At 45.7% G+C, this 11,048-nt stretch overlaps 1 protein-coding gene across 3 annotated transcripts in view; it reads left to right on the top strand.

Moving 5' to 3' along the window:
- The first annotated feature begins 404 nt into the window (after positions 1-404).
- The window catches only part of LOC122572131 (proton channel OtopLc), a 37,938-nt gene continuing 27,294 nt past the window's right edge, over positions 405-11,048 (top strand). The window contains exons 1-2 of one of the 3 annotated variants that reach the window (XM_043736780.1): positions 405-490; positions 1,578-1,673. In XM_043736780.1, coding sequence (XP_043592715.1) covers positions 1,664-1,673 — 10 coding nt within the window. In that variant the 5' untranslated portion in view covers positions 405-490; positions 1,578-1,663. Of the gene's footprint in view, positions 491-1,577; positions 1,674-4,052; positions 4,230-6,460; positions 6,753-11,048 lie in introns of those variants that run through there. The other 2 variants (XM_043736790.1, XM_043736786.1) reach the window with 2 other exon arrangements.

Raw genomic sequence — 11,048 nt, 5'->3', positions numbered from 1 at the left:
CACGAAGCCGCCACGGTCGTTCCACTAGAACAGGCTAAACTAAATCAAAAAAGAAGAAAATCGAATCATGACGCGACTTTCACCGAGCAAAATGCATCTAAATCGAGCATTCTCGACCATGATTTCTCGTGTATGCTATCCTCGCGTGTACGAATGTTCGTATAGTATTTACGCAGTTATGTTCGCGTGCGGAACTGTTTCGAACAATCTTTTGCACAGGAAATCGACATTTTGTAAATACGAGAATGTATTCGTGTGTAAAGAATTACGATAGCGCGAAGCCTTGCGTCATAGACGTGAAGCTTTTTAATTAATTCCTCGCTAATCACGCTCGTTTGTCGCGGCTATGTAAAATGGACAAGGTCAGTCGGCGAAACGACTTCAGTTAACGTGCGTATATCGATGCATCCTTCGTGTACACTGGATGCAACTGGTTTCCGTGTTACGTGCGTGGTCTTTTAATAAGGAAGTCGCCTTAATTGTTCATAAGGTGAGTATAAAACTTTGTCTCCGTCATCTAGACTTCTAATCTGTTCTCATCTATTTGTAACTCCGTCATCTTCGCAGTTGCCCAAAATCTTGTGCAAGATCGTTGAAGTTTCGAGACAAAGCACTTAGTACACCTTTGCGTCCCCGTTTGCTTAATTATGCAATTAATGGAAAGTTTCAGCGAAGCTAGTACGATGTGCAGGACCATATGCATCGAAGTCTCATAATGCAAACCACTGCGGCCTTGTCGCGTAACGTAACGAGGAATCGTATTATGTCAATTTGTTCGAATCGAATGAGATCGTGCGGGGAATATTACATAATCGCGTAATTCTCTGTGTACAAATGAATTTCTTCTTTTTTTTTTTTAGAATACATGAGATTAGAATCAGAAGAATATGAAGTACGCGAGATCAGAGTAGAAGGAAAACATTTCGACAAACAGAAGGACAAATATATCGAAATACTGTATAGTATTTTAATTCCCTTACAAACGATATAAATCTATTTGTAGTAGATTTAAACACGATTTTATATTCCTCAGATACGATACAGAGTGCTTTAAACTCTACGTATACTGTCATTTATTGGAATTTATTGGAAAACTGACAAATTTTAGTTTTATCTTTAATGTTAGAGTTTGCACTATAAGATATATGTGATGCTGGTGAAATAAAATTTTATGATAAAATAATAAAAAAACAAAATTACTGAAAAGCATTCGAATTCGTATGAAACGTCGATAGATGCATTGATAGTTATAACGGTGTGAGTTAAAAGTGAGAAACGGTGTTCGATTAATAATTCTTCGCTTTTAAGTATTATCTTTTATACATACACGTGTAGCAAGCAGTCATTCAGAAGCCTGGCGCCATAAAGTTTATAGCACGATCGTTCATGGCGGTAATCTATCGCACCTGCAGAACCATCCAGTAACCTCATTAAACATCTTACATCCTCGCTGTCCGCGATAGATCGCGAACTGCGTGCAGCGTGCACACTATTCGCGAGCTCGTTCATGAAACACACTTCTTATCAGCATTCATACCAGACAGAAGATTCTTGCGAATAATCGAACGTTTTTATAGGTTTGGAGAACTGATCGTGAATTTGTTGCAAGAAAATCGTGCATCATAAAATGTTTGCGAAGATCCGGTGATCGCTGTTCGCCATCATGTCCGATGGTAAGTATGCGTCTTTACACACTCGCTGTATTATTCTTTTTCCTTCGATTTCTTTCTTGCAACATGGATACAACAATTGAGCAATATATATTCTTTATTAGGAAATATCTCGTAAACCATTGAACATTCGGTGAACCAACTGAACGCAAATGACATGTTTTTTATCTTCTTGATTTAACCAATGACACTGGCCCTGCCGGGATTAAGCTAAATGATCGAGTGAATTCGCAAATTGATCTGCACACGCAGGAGAATTAACACGGGCGATAGAGTGGGATCGGAGAGAAGGCGGCTGGGCGTTGAATAAAATCGGAGACGCGTCTTAAAACACAGCACGCATGCAGCTCATTTTTATCGCGGCACGCGTGTGACAAGGGTAAGAGAGCGTTGCACAAGAGAGCGTGCGAACACAACGACCCTTTACGCGGCTGCAATAATGTTCACTCGCAAGAGGATCGTTGGCGTGTACCTTGCTCTCTTTGCCCGTTGTTCGCTCCTTCGCCCTTCTAGATATTTTTGATTTTCCATAGCAAACAGCAAATAATAAATAACAGTATTAATAGCGTTCACGATAGTAGCTACGTTTGTTTCAATGGGATTAATCTACATCGACAAGTGTCCATATATCGGCATTTTATTTTAAACGAATCGAATTTTACGAAATTATACAGGAAACGAGTAGTGGGGTTCCTCTCAATGACACAGGGTTGTGTAAAAAAAAATCAGGACGATCGCCTCTCATGGTAAGCACGAAGCATCTGGCGAAGCGTGATAGAGGAAACCCTCGACGAGCCAAACATTCTGGTGGCTGATCGTTCGTGAGTCGGTCCCCGTAATTAAGGGCTAAATTCAACCCTCCTGGGTGTCGTCGGGCTCCCGTCGCTTCGACGAGGGTGTACTTTAACCGCCAAACTCTTCGTAATACGCTCTCGTATCCATCGTTACTGGAGCCCGTTTAAATCGTAATGGAAAAAATCAATAGCCAGGAAAGAATATCCGAGTCCTTTGAAACCTGTACCTACAGTCCGAAAACCGAAGCTAGTTGTTTTACATCTATGAACGGAAAAAGCGATTTTTCCGTCACTCTTGTACGGTGTTCGGTAATTTACGACCGTGCAGCATCGAAACGCCACTGGAACACGTAGAAATTCGATCGCTAGCTATACACCCTTTCAACTGTTTTTCCAATTTACAATTCGACATCGACAAAGGTAGAACGCTTTGACCACGTGTTATTCAGGAATTTCAAAATTGTTGTTCATCGTGAGGGTAAAATAAAATTCGATAAAATCGCGCAGACCAGAGGTTAAAAATTCGAAACGGGGAGCCGAGGTAGTAAACGACGTCCAAATAGTCGCTCCCTATAGCGCGAGAAACGAATTTCCGAGACAGAGATGACAGAGACGAGAGACTCGGGGAGCGTCCTCGAAGTTCCCTGGCTCCGATTAAGCCGTTCCTCTGGCCACTCGAGGCCGCCCTCCGACGCAATTGCATCGCTGCAAGATAAAGAGCCATCGGTCGTATTCATTCCGCCGCTAGACTCCAACTGCTCGCGAGGAGGAGGTTGCAGGTCGGTCGCGATGCTCCACGCGATACAGAAAGTTTCACTGTGCGAGACAAAGAATAGCGACGGATGGTCGACGATAAAAGCGGGAGGTAGAGTCTCGACGACAACCGGTGCGATTCGATACAGAGAACCGAGTGTATAGAGTAGAGGGAAAGTAAGAGAGAAAGCGAAAGAGAGAGAGAGAGAGAGAGAAGTAGAGAGTTGTAGGGTGAGCGGGCTAGGTACATCGTCGGGGGACAGGCAAGCGTCACGGAGTGGAAAAGCGTATCGCGGGGGTTAAGGTATTGATCGTGCTTCCCCATCGTGCATGGGGGTGGCTTCGCGCACGGCGACCCCCATAACCGTTGCGTCGCCATTACAGCGCCATGGATCGTACGGGGACGAAGCGGCAGCGACGGTAAAAGCGACCGAACTTCTCCAGCTACGAACCGTAACACGCAGAAGGACTCCGAAGGGGGAGCGTTTTCCCGTTGACGGGAAAAAGACGAGTTACGAGGGGGTGTGACGAGGACGGTGACCAACCGTGAGCTTGCTTGGACAGGGACGCGAGAGGTGAATGAAAGAGGAAAAAGGAGGGAAAAGACGGACGTGGAAGAGAGAAAACCAGAGAGAGAGAGAGAGAGAGAACGAAAGAGAAAGAGAGAGAGAGAAAGAAGCACCGTAGAAGTCGCGTGCACGGACAGAAAGGTCTGTGTGGTTCGCGGCGAAGCTTCCGGGCACAGCGCAAGCTCCGAACACCTTGTTTACATTCGACGAATGCCGCAGAGGAAGCACGTTGCTCGAGGAAAATAACCGAACAGTTGGTGAGAACGTGGCAGCGTGTCGCTGGACATAGTACTACCGTTCCATTCGGCCGACGACGAAAAGGGAGAACGTGATTGCAAGATAGAATTCGCGGGAAGATAAAACACGGGGGTGTGAAAACTGAATCGGGCCATCTCCGCGACTCATGGCGTTCTACGAGCGCATCGTTGTTGCTTAATGGACGGGTGAGTACGCTTCGCGTAAGTGCACGTTGAGTGGCTTTTTTGGTTACGCTGTCCTCTGCCTCGCTTACCTCGTTCGCGCGCGTCCCTGTTTTCTATTTGCCTGGATATCTAAGTTCCGTCTTGAATGACCGTCTATTTAACACAGTTCATGTAAATGAGAGAAGACAATGATAGGTACAATCGCCTTTTCTTTCTTTGTATCAAAACGTTCGTCGATGAAAGACACGAATCTTGGTTCATTGAGCAAACGCCGATGAACGAAACGCGACCGTAAATTTTTCCCGCGCTCCTCTATCTAATGACGCACTCTATAAGTTGTTCAGCGAAACGCTCAGCATGTTGCAGCAACGCTCGTTCATTTGACGTCTCTGCACGAAGATTCCAACAAACTGGATTTTGAAGAAATTAATGAACTGCATATATAATTGTCGTTCCTAACCTTAATTACGGGCAGAAACTGGAATCGCATTACAGATGCTTTATGGCGGACGCGATCATGGCCAATTAGAGAATTTATGGCTTGGCCATATCGGTTGCGGAAGGCATGAATACGACGCGATAAAAAAAGAAAAGAGAAAAGACTAAACGACGTGAATTTCGATTCCGCGACGCTTTCGCGGTCAACGACTTTTCACAGCAAAACAATTTCCACGCGAGCTTTATCGATCTCCATGCTAGTCGCGTGTAACGAACGCATCAGGTACCGGCGTAAGTACATAACTGGCGGGATAATAGCATCGGAAGTCGAGCTATTTACTTGCGTAACACTGTTCGATTAGGTTCTGCTAATCGATAAACGAACGTGACAGACAGATCGGCGTTAATTAGCGTCTCTAACGTGGAAATCCTTCGTTTCCTTCTTAACGATTGATCGTTTCTGCCTTCCCGCACGTCTATTGCCTCCACTTTTTCATCGATTCCTAGTGCACATTTCTATCATACAGAAAATTGTAAAATACTTTAAGAAAACTTCAGTCGTGCTCAATTTCGATTTTTTCAAAGTGTAGAATTCTTCGCATTAAATGTTCTGTGGGGTGCGTGTAATCTTCGTGAAAGAAAGCCCGTAATCGATAGCGTCCAATTAACGCGTTCCCGCCATTAAAAGCTCCCGTTGTGGCGAGAAAGCCGCGAACTCGAAATCTGTCGACCTTCTGGTACCGACAACGATTCAGGAGCCAAAAATCGAGTCAAGGTCCGGCAAATAAAAACCACGGTCTCGTTCGAATACGTACGCGAAATTGGGTGTGTGTATGTGTGCACGCGTATATACTGGGTGTCTAGGTTCATCGGGCCGTGGCATTGAACCGTTGTGTTGAGGTCGGTGGAGAAGTTGGACGAGGGGGCTGAAAATGTAATGTGGGAAGGGATGGCCGACCTGCCGCGAACACACATTCTTCTCCCTTTTGAACGGTCGTAAAATATCCTCGTATGAATCTCGAAAGAAAATTCTTACAAATTGCCAAAAACGAATTATTTAAGTTCGCGAAAGATTGATAAAGAACCAGAGATTTTAGAAATTCAGGGGTTCCAAAATTTAAGAATTTATGATCGCGTCTTTTAAAATTATACATCTTAGTGAAATGTTTCTTTGAATGACTCGTGTTTGCATAAATCCTTAGGTGTCAGTTGTGACAGCTTTGATACGACCTAGAGCCAGATACAGATGCGTCTAATCCGACAAGACGTTCTTTTCGCTTCGAGTCGAAGACTTGGATGACAAAGGCACCTACTCGGTGACGAGCGACACACATCAAACAATCTTGTCGCACAGAAGGACGCTTTGCAGTGTTCAAGATTAAAGTCGCGAAAGGAAAAAAATGTTCTGGAGCTTCTCATGGGAACTTTGTCCCCCGAGAACAACGACGACGCGAATTTTCAGACTGGAAATTCCCCTTAACGATTCGTACGTCGATTCGACACGAGCTAATAGATAGAGCGATTGTGTCTCGTGTTACAATACGAATCACAAGAATTCAACGTGACAAGGAGAACACGAATCTCGACGATAGCAGAAGCGATTCGTTTCGCTTTCTAAAATTTGTCAGACGTATTCGTAATATTTTACTAGCGTAACGCGGAAATATTCGATAGAAATGCATGTACCGATCGATGGTGCAAAATTTCGTGGACGCGGGAAGCGTGAAGCGACAAGAGCCGAGGGGAAGCCACGATTCGCGAAGAGAAAGGAGCGAAGTATCGGGCGCCCATCATAAAACCACGATTATTCGCGTTCGAGCCGCCAATCGCGACGCGAGTGCCTCGCTACGTGGCTCACAATTACGAGATTCGCGTTTCGAGTGGGCTGACGTCGGGGAAGTCGGGTGAAAAGTTGCTCGCACTTCGACACGCAGTATCCGGGTGATAATTTCAAGGAAAATCGAAAAAAGCGTTTCTCAGTGAAAATTCTTAGACTGTCAGTGAGCGAAAGTTTAATCGAGTGGCTCCGTCAAGGAGCAAGTTTCCACAGTGAATATCTTTTCATTGGTTCTTTTTTGTGAAACGAGATCAAAATTCGTTATGGAGGTAAGAAGCTAATAAAAATAGTAGAGTCACGGAATATTGTAACATCCTCAAGAACATACAGATCTCTAATTTAACGTTATTTTCTGAAGGCTACGATTAAACAGAAGATCTCGGTGATTTATTATGCGAAAATCTGAAATTTTAATTTCAGAATATTTCGTCGAAAATACACGTTCTTCGTTTCTCGTTCTTCGGTCGCGACGCTTTCCGCGATCTGGTGAAAACTCGTACTAGTTGCGTTCGTCGCCGCGCGAGAACCGCTCGGATAAACCCACGGTAATAGATCCGTCGTAATAGAATTTTTTCCCAAGACGAACGTGGGATCTGATCGAATGTCATCTCCTATTTCACAACCTCGTCGGTTCTCCGCGACGATCTCGCAACTGGTCTAAACATTCGTTTGTTGGAATATCGAGCGAACTAGCAAACGCACGGAAAACTCGGCGACCGTTGTTCCCGAATGCCGCGCACCATCCATCCCAACGACCCACTTTTTTCCCTTCAAACTTCTCTCTCTTCGACACATTTTTTTCCTTCTCATTTTTTCCCTTTGGTGTACTTTTTCTTTTTTTTTTCTCTCTCTCTTCCGAGCACCGCGTCATATTCGCCGTTTCGCCGAACCGACAGAAAATACCGAGAAGCGCGGAAAGCGGATAATATCGGACAGGAAGAACAATGGCGGTTGTAATCATCGTAATTACTGCGATTATTATCTTGGGAGCGCGATACCGCTCTGCCACAATATCGGCGTCCCAAAGCAGCTCAACATCGGTGCCTGAATTTACGACCGTTGGTGCTGTAGTCAAAAGAGCGAGAATGGCGAAGAATAGCATTTCGAATCGTCAAACGGCAACGCGAACCGAATAGTCCGACGATCCTCTTTTTCCGTAGAAAGGAGCACCGATGAAAGGAAACCGAACGCTTTTGATTCGATTAAAGGTAAATTGGATTGAATGGACTCGTAACCCGAATAAAAGTAGAATGTTTCGCTTCCATTGGAATCGCGAAACAATAGGCGTGAGCGATTCTCTGACTCGTTGTAACAGTTTATAGTCGCGTTATTGCTTACTCCATTTTCCCGGAAGCGACCGTGCTGTCGAAAGTCCAATTTTATTGCATCTTATCTTGAATCATAAAATTTTATACTCAACGAAGGAAAAGATTCTATTACTTTCTTCGAATTCTACCGAAATCCTGAAATTTGTATATTTCAATCTCGATCTTATTCGAAGGAACAAGAAGACTTTTTAACGCATCAAGAAAATTTTTAACAGAATACTGAAACGAGAAATCGCGCGTGCCGATAGCAATTGTTTTATATTTGACCGATACTTGTGATATTTCTTAACCGTAGAAAAATATAATTGCTTCGAACACGTAGATGAACAATCTTTCTTTGTTCAAAGTAAAAGTGTCCAAAAGTTCCATTCCTCTCAAAATTGCCTATTTTTATTTTAGATTCCAAAGAGGCCACGGTTCATCCAGGTTCATCTGTTTCATAAATTATATTCCATCGTACGTCTTCGCATCCTTTTGTCATTGCGTATCGTATCGATATTCCCTTTCCGTAATCTGTTCTTTTTCGCATGTGTAATTCGATGCAGAGGTGCGAACCACTTTGCTCACCCCTCGACGACGACGATAACAACATCCAGAATTCAAATCCGGACAGACCACGGTTTACGCAGTTTCATGCGCGAATCTCGAATTGGTCCCGGGTGCGGAGGTTCGGTCGAGCGAGGTCGCGGTATCTCGTCGGTGGCGCGGTTGGGTCGATGGACGGTACGTGGGCGTCGCGACGCCGGCGCCGGCACGAAGCTCACAGGTGGTCGCCATGCAGTCTGGCCGTGTTTCGTGTCGGATACCGCGGCAGCAGCTCGGCGTGACGGTTTTTCGAGGTTCACGACCGGCCGACCGAATCGATCCACCGCCTCCGCTGCCGCCGTCACTGCCGCTTCCGGCGTCCGATTGTTGTGACGCCGCGTATCGCGCCGGGAACCACGCCGCTGCCGGCTTCCAGGCATCCTTGTCCTCGACGACCTCCACCAACAGGACCACCGTAAGCCTCCCTCTTCGTGTTCGACCTTAGACAAGGCTTGTGATCCCTGCCCTTCCCCTAACCCTATTATGGTACCGACCTGCGTAAAAGCCGCCGCGAGGACGTGTGCTCGAAAAGCGGACAAGTTCGATAAGGCAGAGGAAAGCTGGATAGGAAATTATCTGGAGATTAAATCCGATAGAATGGCGTTCGAGAGAGACGAGGATGGAGTATGAGATATCGATAATGGCATGTCGAGGGTGGTATACAACAACATCGTAGTTGACAGGCTGGTTTACGTGCTACTTCTCACGAGTGGATGTTTCTCTTACGACGATATAAACGAAAATAGGAGAGTGGTAAAATTCGGGGGGATGCTGCGAAGGGTGGTGCGTCCTAACCTATTTCGAGTCTCTTAACCTATACTTCGCTCGTTCGATCTGTCGTAAATAAGGAAATGTTTTTTCCAGAGATTCGGGTAGGTAGAAAATTATACTAAAAAGAGAGAACTATACTATAAAAAAAAAAAAAACAGGCGAGTTTGGAGTGACTGGTAATTTCCTCTGGATAAAGAAACGAGTGAATCGAGCGCAAACAGTTCTATCAAGATACTGCTATTGGCGGTTTCTATCGACGAGCTAGAGATATAGAAAGAGAATATTACAGCGGTAAATCAAAAGGAGGGAAAAGGTAGAAAATACTAAAGGCAGCAGCCTATGGAGCCGAAATACTCAGGACTCGGTCGATATTTTCCGAGAACGTCGAAGGGGCGGGCATATCGATCAGGTTCGAGGACGCGAGTACGGGCGGAGCCGGCGCGATAACCTCGCGATGTTTTTGTTTCTCCGAGACTACCGTACTACATATCTGTGACCGTACATTCTCGTATGGACTGCTCATTGAGATCTCTCGCTGCCTTCCAACCCGATACGTGTTGCTCGGCTGACATCACGCCAATCCCTATACACACACACACACACACGCGGACTTCCTGCGCGAGTCAATTCCCTGCCCGAAGATCGTCGATTCTCTTCCACGCGTCATTCATTATTCGCCAAACTATTGTTTCTCAAAACACTCTACTTTTTCCATTCCCTTTTTCATTAGGTAACACCGTAAGCAGAATTTTCGTAAAATTTGTACGTTTCCCGGTGTCAGAATCGCGTTGTCAGCGAAACGTGGAGGAATTCAAGAGGCTGGAATTCGATGAACGCGAGAACGAATGCCGGAAGCCGAGAAACGACAGGATCTTGACGCGCGGCGCGATTGCATAGGAGGGCGTGCTTCATTTTTAATTACATGCCCACTTTGTTCCCCTCGACGTCGCAACTTCTCGCCGCTTGGCAATTGCTGGCTTCCGTAGCCGCGAACATCCGACCGAGGTCGAACAACGAACTTTCACTCGCGATTCGTTGCCACGTTCAAGCACGACGGATTAAAAAGACGCGGATTGGTAAAAAAGTGCGACGGATGCACACAGCTAGCGCGCTTCGGTGATCTCGCGGTTTAAATTAAATGCGCCAACAAGAAACTGGGTTAGCCGCTCGCTGGAGTCGAGTTCCATTTCTGTGTTCAACGACGCGCATTTATATGCTCGGTCTTTTTGTCGCGCGCAGGCTATCGCGGACGGCCGCGAAAGAAAGCAAAGTTTGCGTGAAAACTTGAGCGGACGAACGTCTTACATCGGTGGCAAGGAAATAATTGTTGACAGCGAAGAAAGGCTGGCTCGTAATTGCATCCTTACAATATCGCTGCCGCTTGTTTTCAAGGGGAGATATACTTCCGCGATTAGCCTCTACGACCCCTTTCAGTCCTGACGTTAATTCTCCACTTCGTGTCGTTACCTCGTATCTCGATGCGTTAAGAGTCGAGTAATCAGTGCACGGTGAAACAACCAGGAATAATTAAAATTACTCGCGATAGAGCGTGTCAGTGTGGCAGCTCGATTAGAGAGAAAGAGCATTCGAGTTCGTCGGTTCGTTTCAAATCCGCCATTTCCAGGAAGTTGTTAGCGAAGAAAGCTCGTTTATCGCGCGCTTTCAAATATGGAGGAGAGCTTATTCCGGGTCGACGATTTTCGATGTGTCCTCGGCGCTTTATCCTCGCGAGACGTTTGTACACGAAGGGGGAAACAGGCGAGGGCAGAGTCAGGGGATGAGGGTTCCAGTCGATGCGCGAGATTGAATCGAAAAGCTATGGAAGCGAAAGGTTCCCTCTCGAGCTAGAAACAAAACATTCGAACAAATCGCGACGAAACG

This window comes from Bombus pyrosoma, linkage group LG2 (genome assembly GCF_014825855.1).
Source record: "Bombus pyrosoma isolate SC7728 linkage group LG2, ASM1482585v1, whole genome shotgun sequence".
Classification (NCBI taxonomy): domain Eukaryota; kingdom Metazoa; phylum Arthropoda; class Insecta; order Hymenoptera; family Apidae; genus Bombus; species Bombus pyrosoma.
The sequence above is the reverse complement of the archived record's forward strand: the minus strand, read 5'-3'. Positions and strand labels throughout refer to the sequence as shown.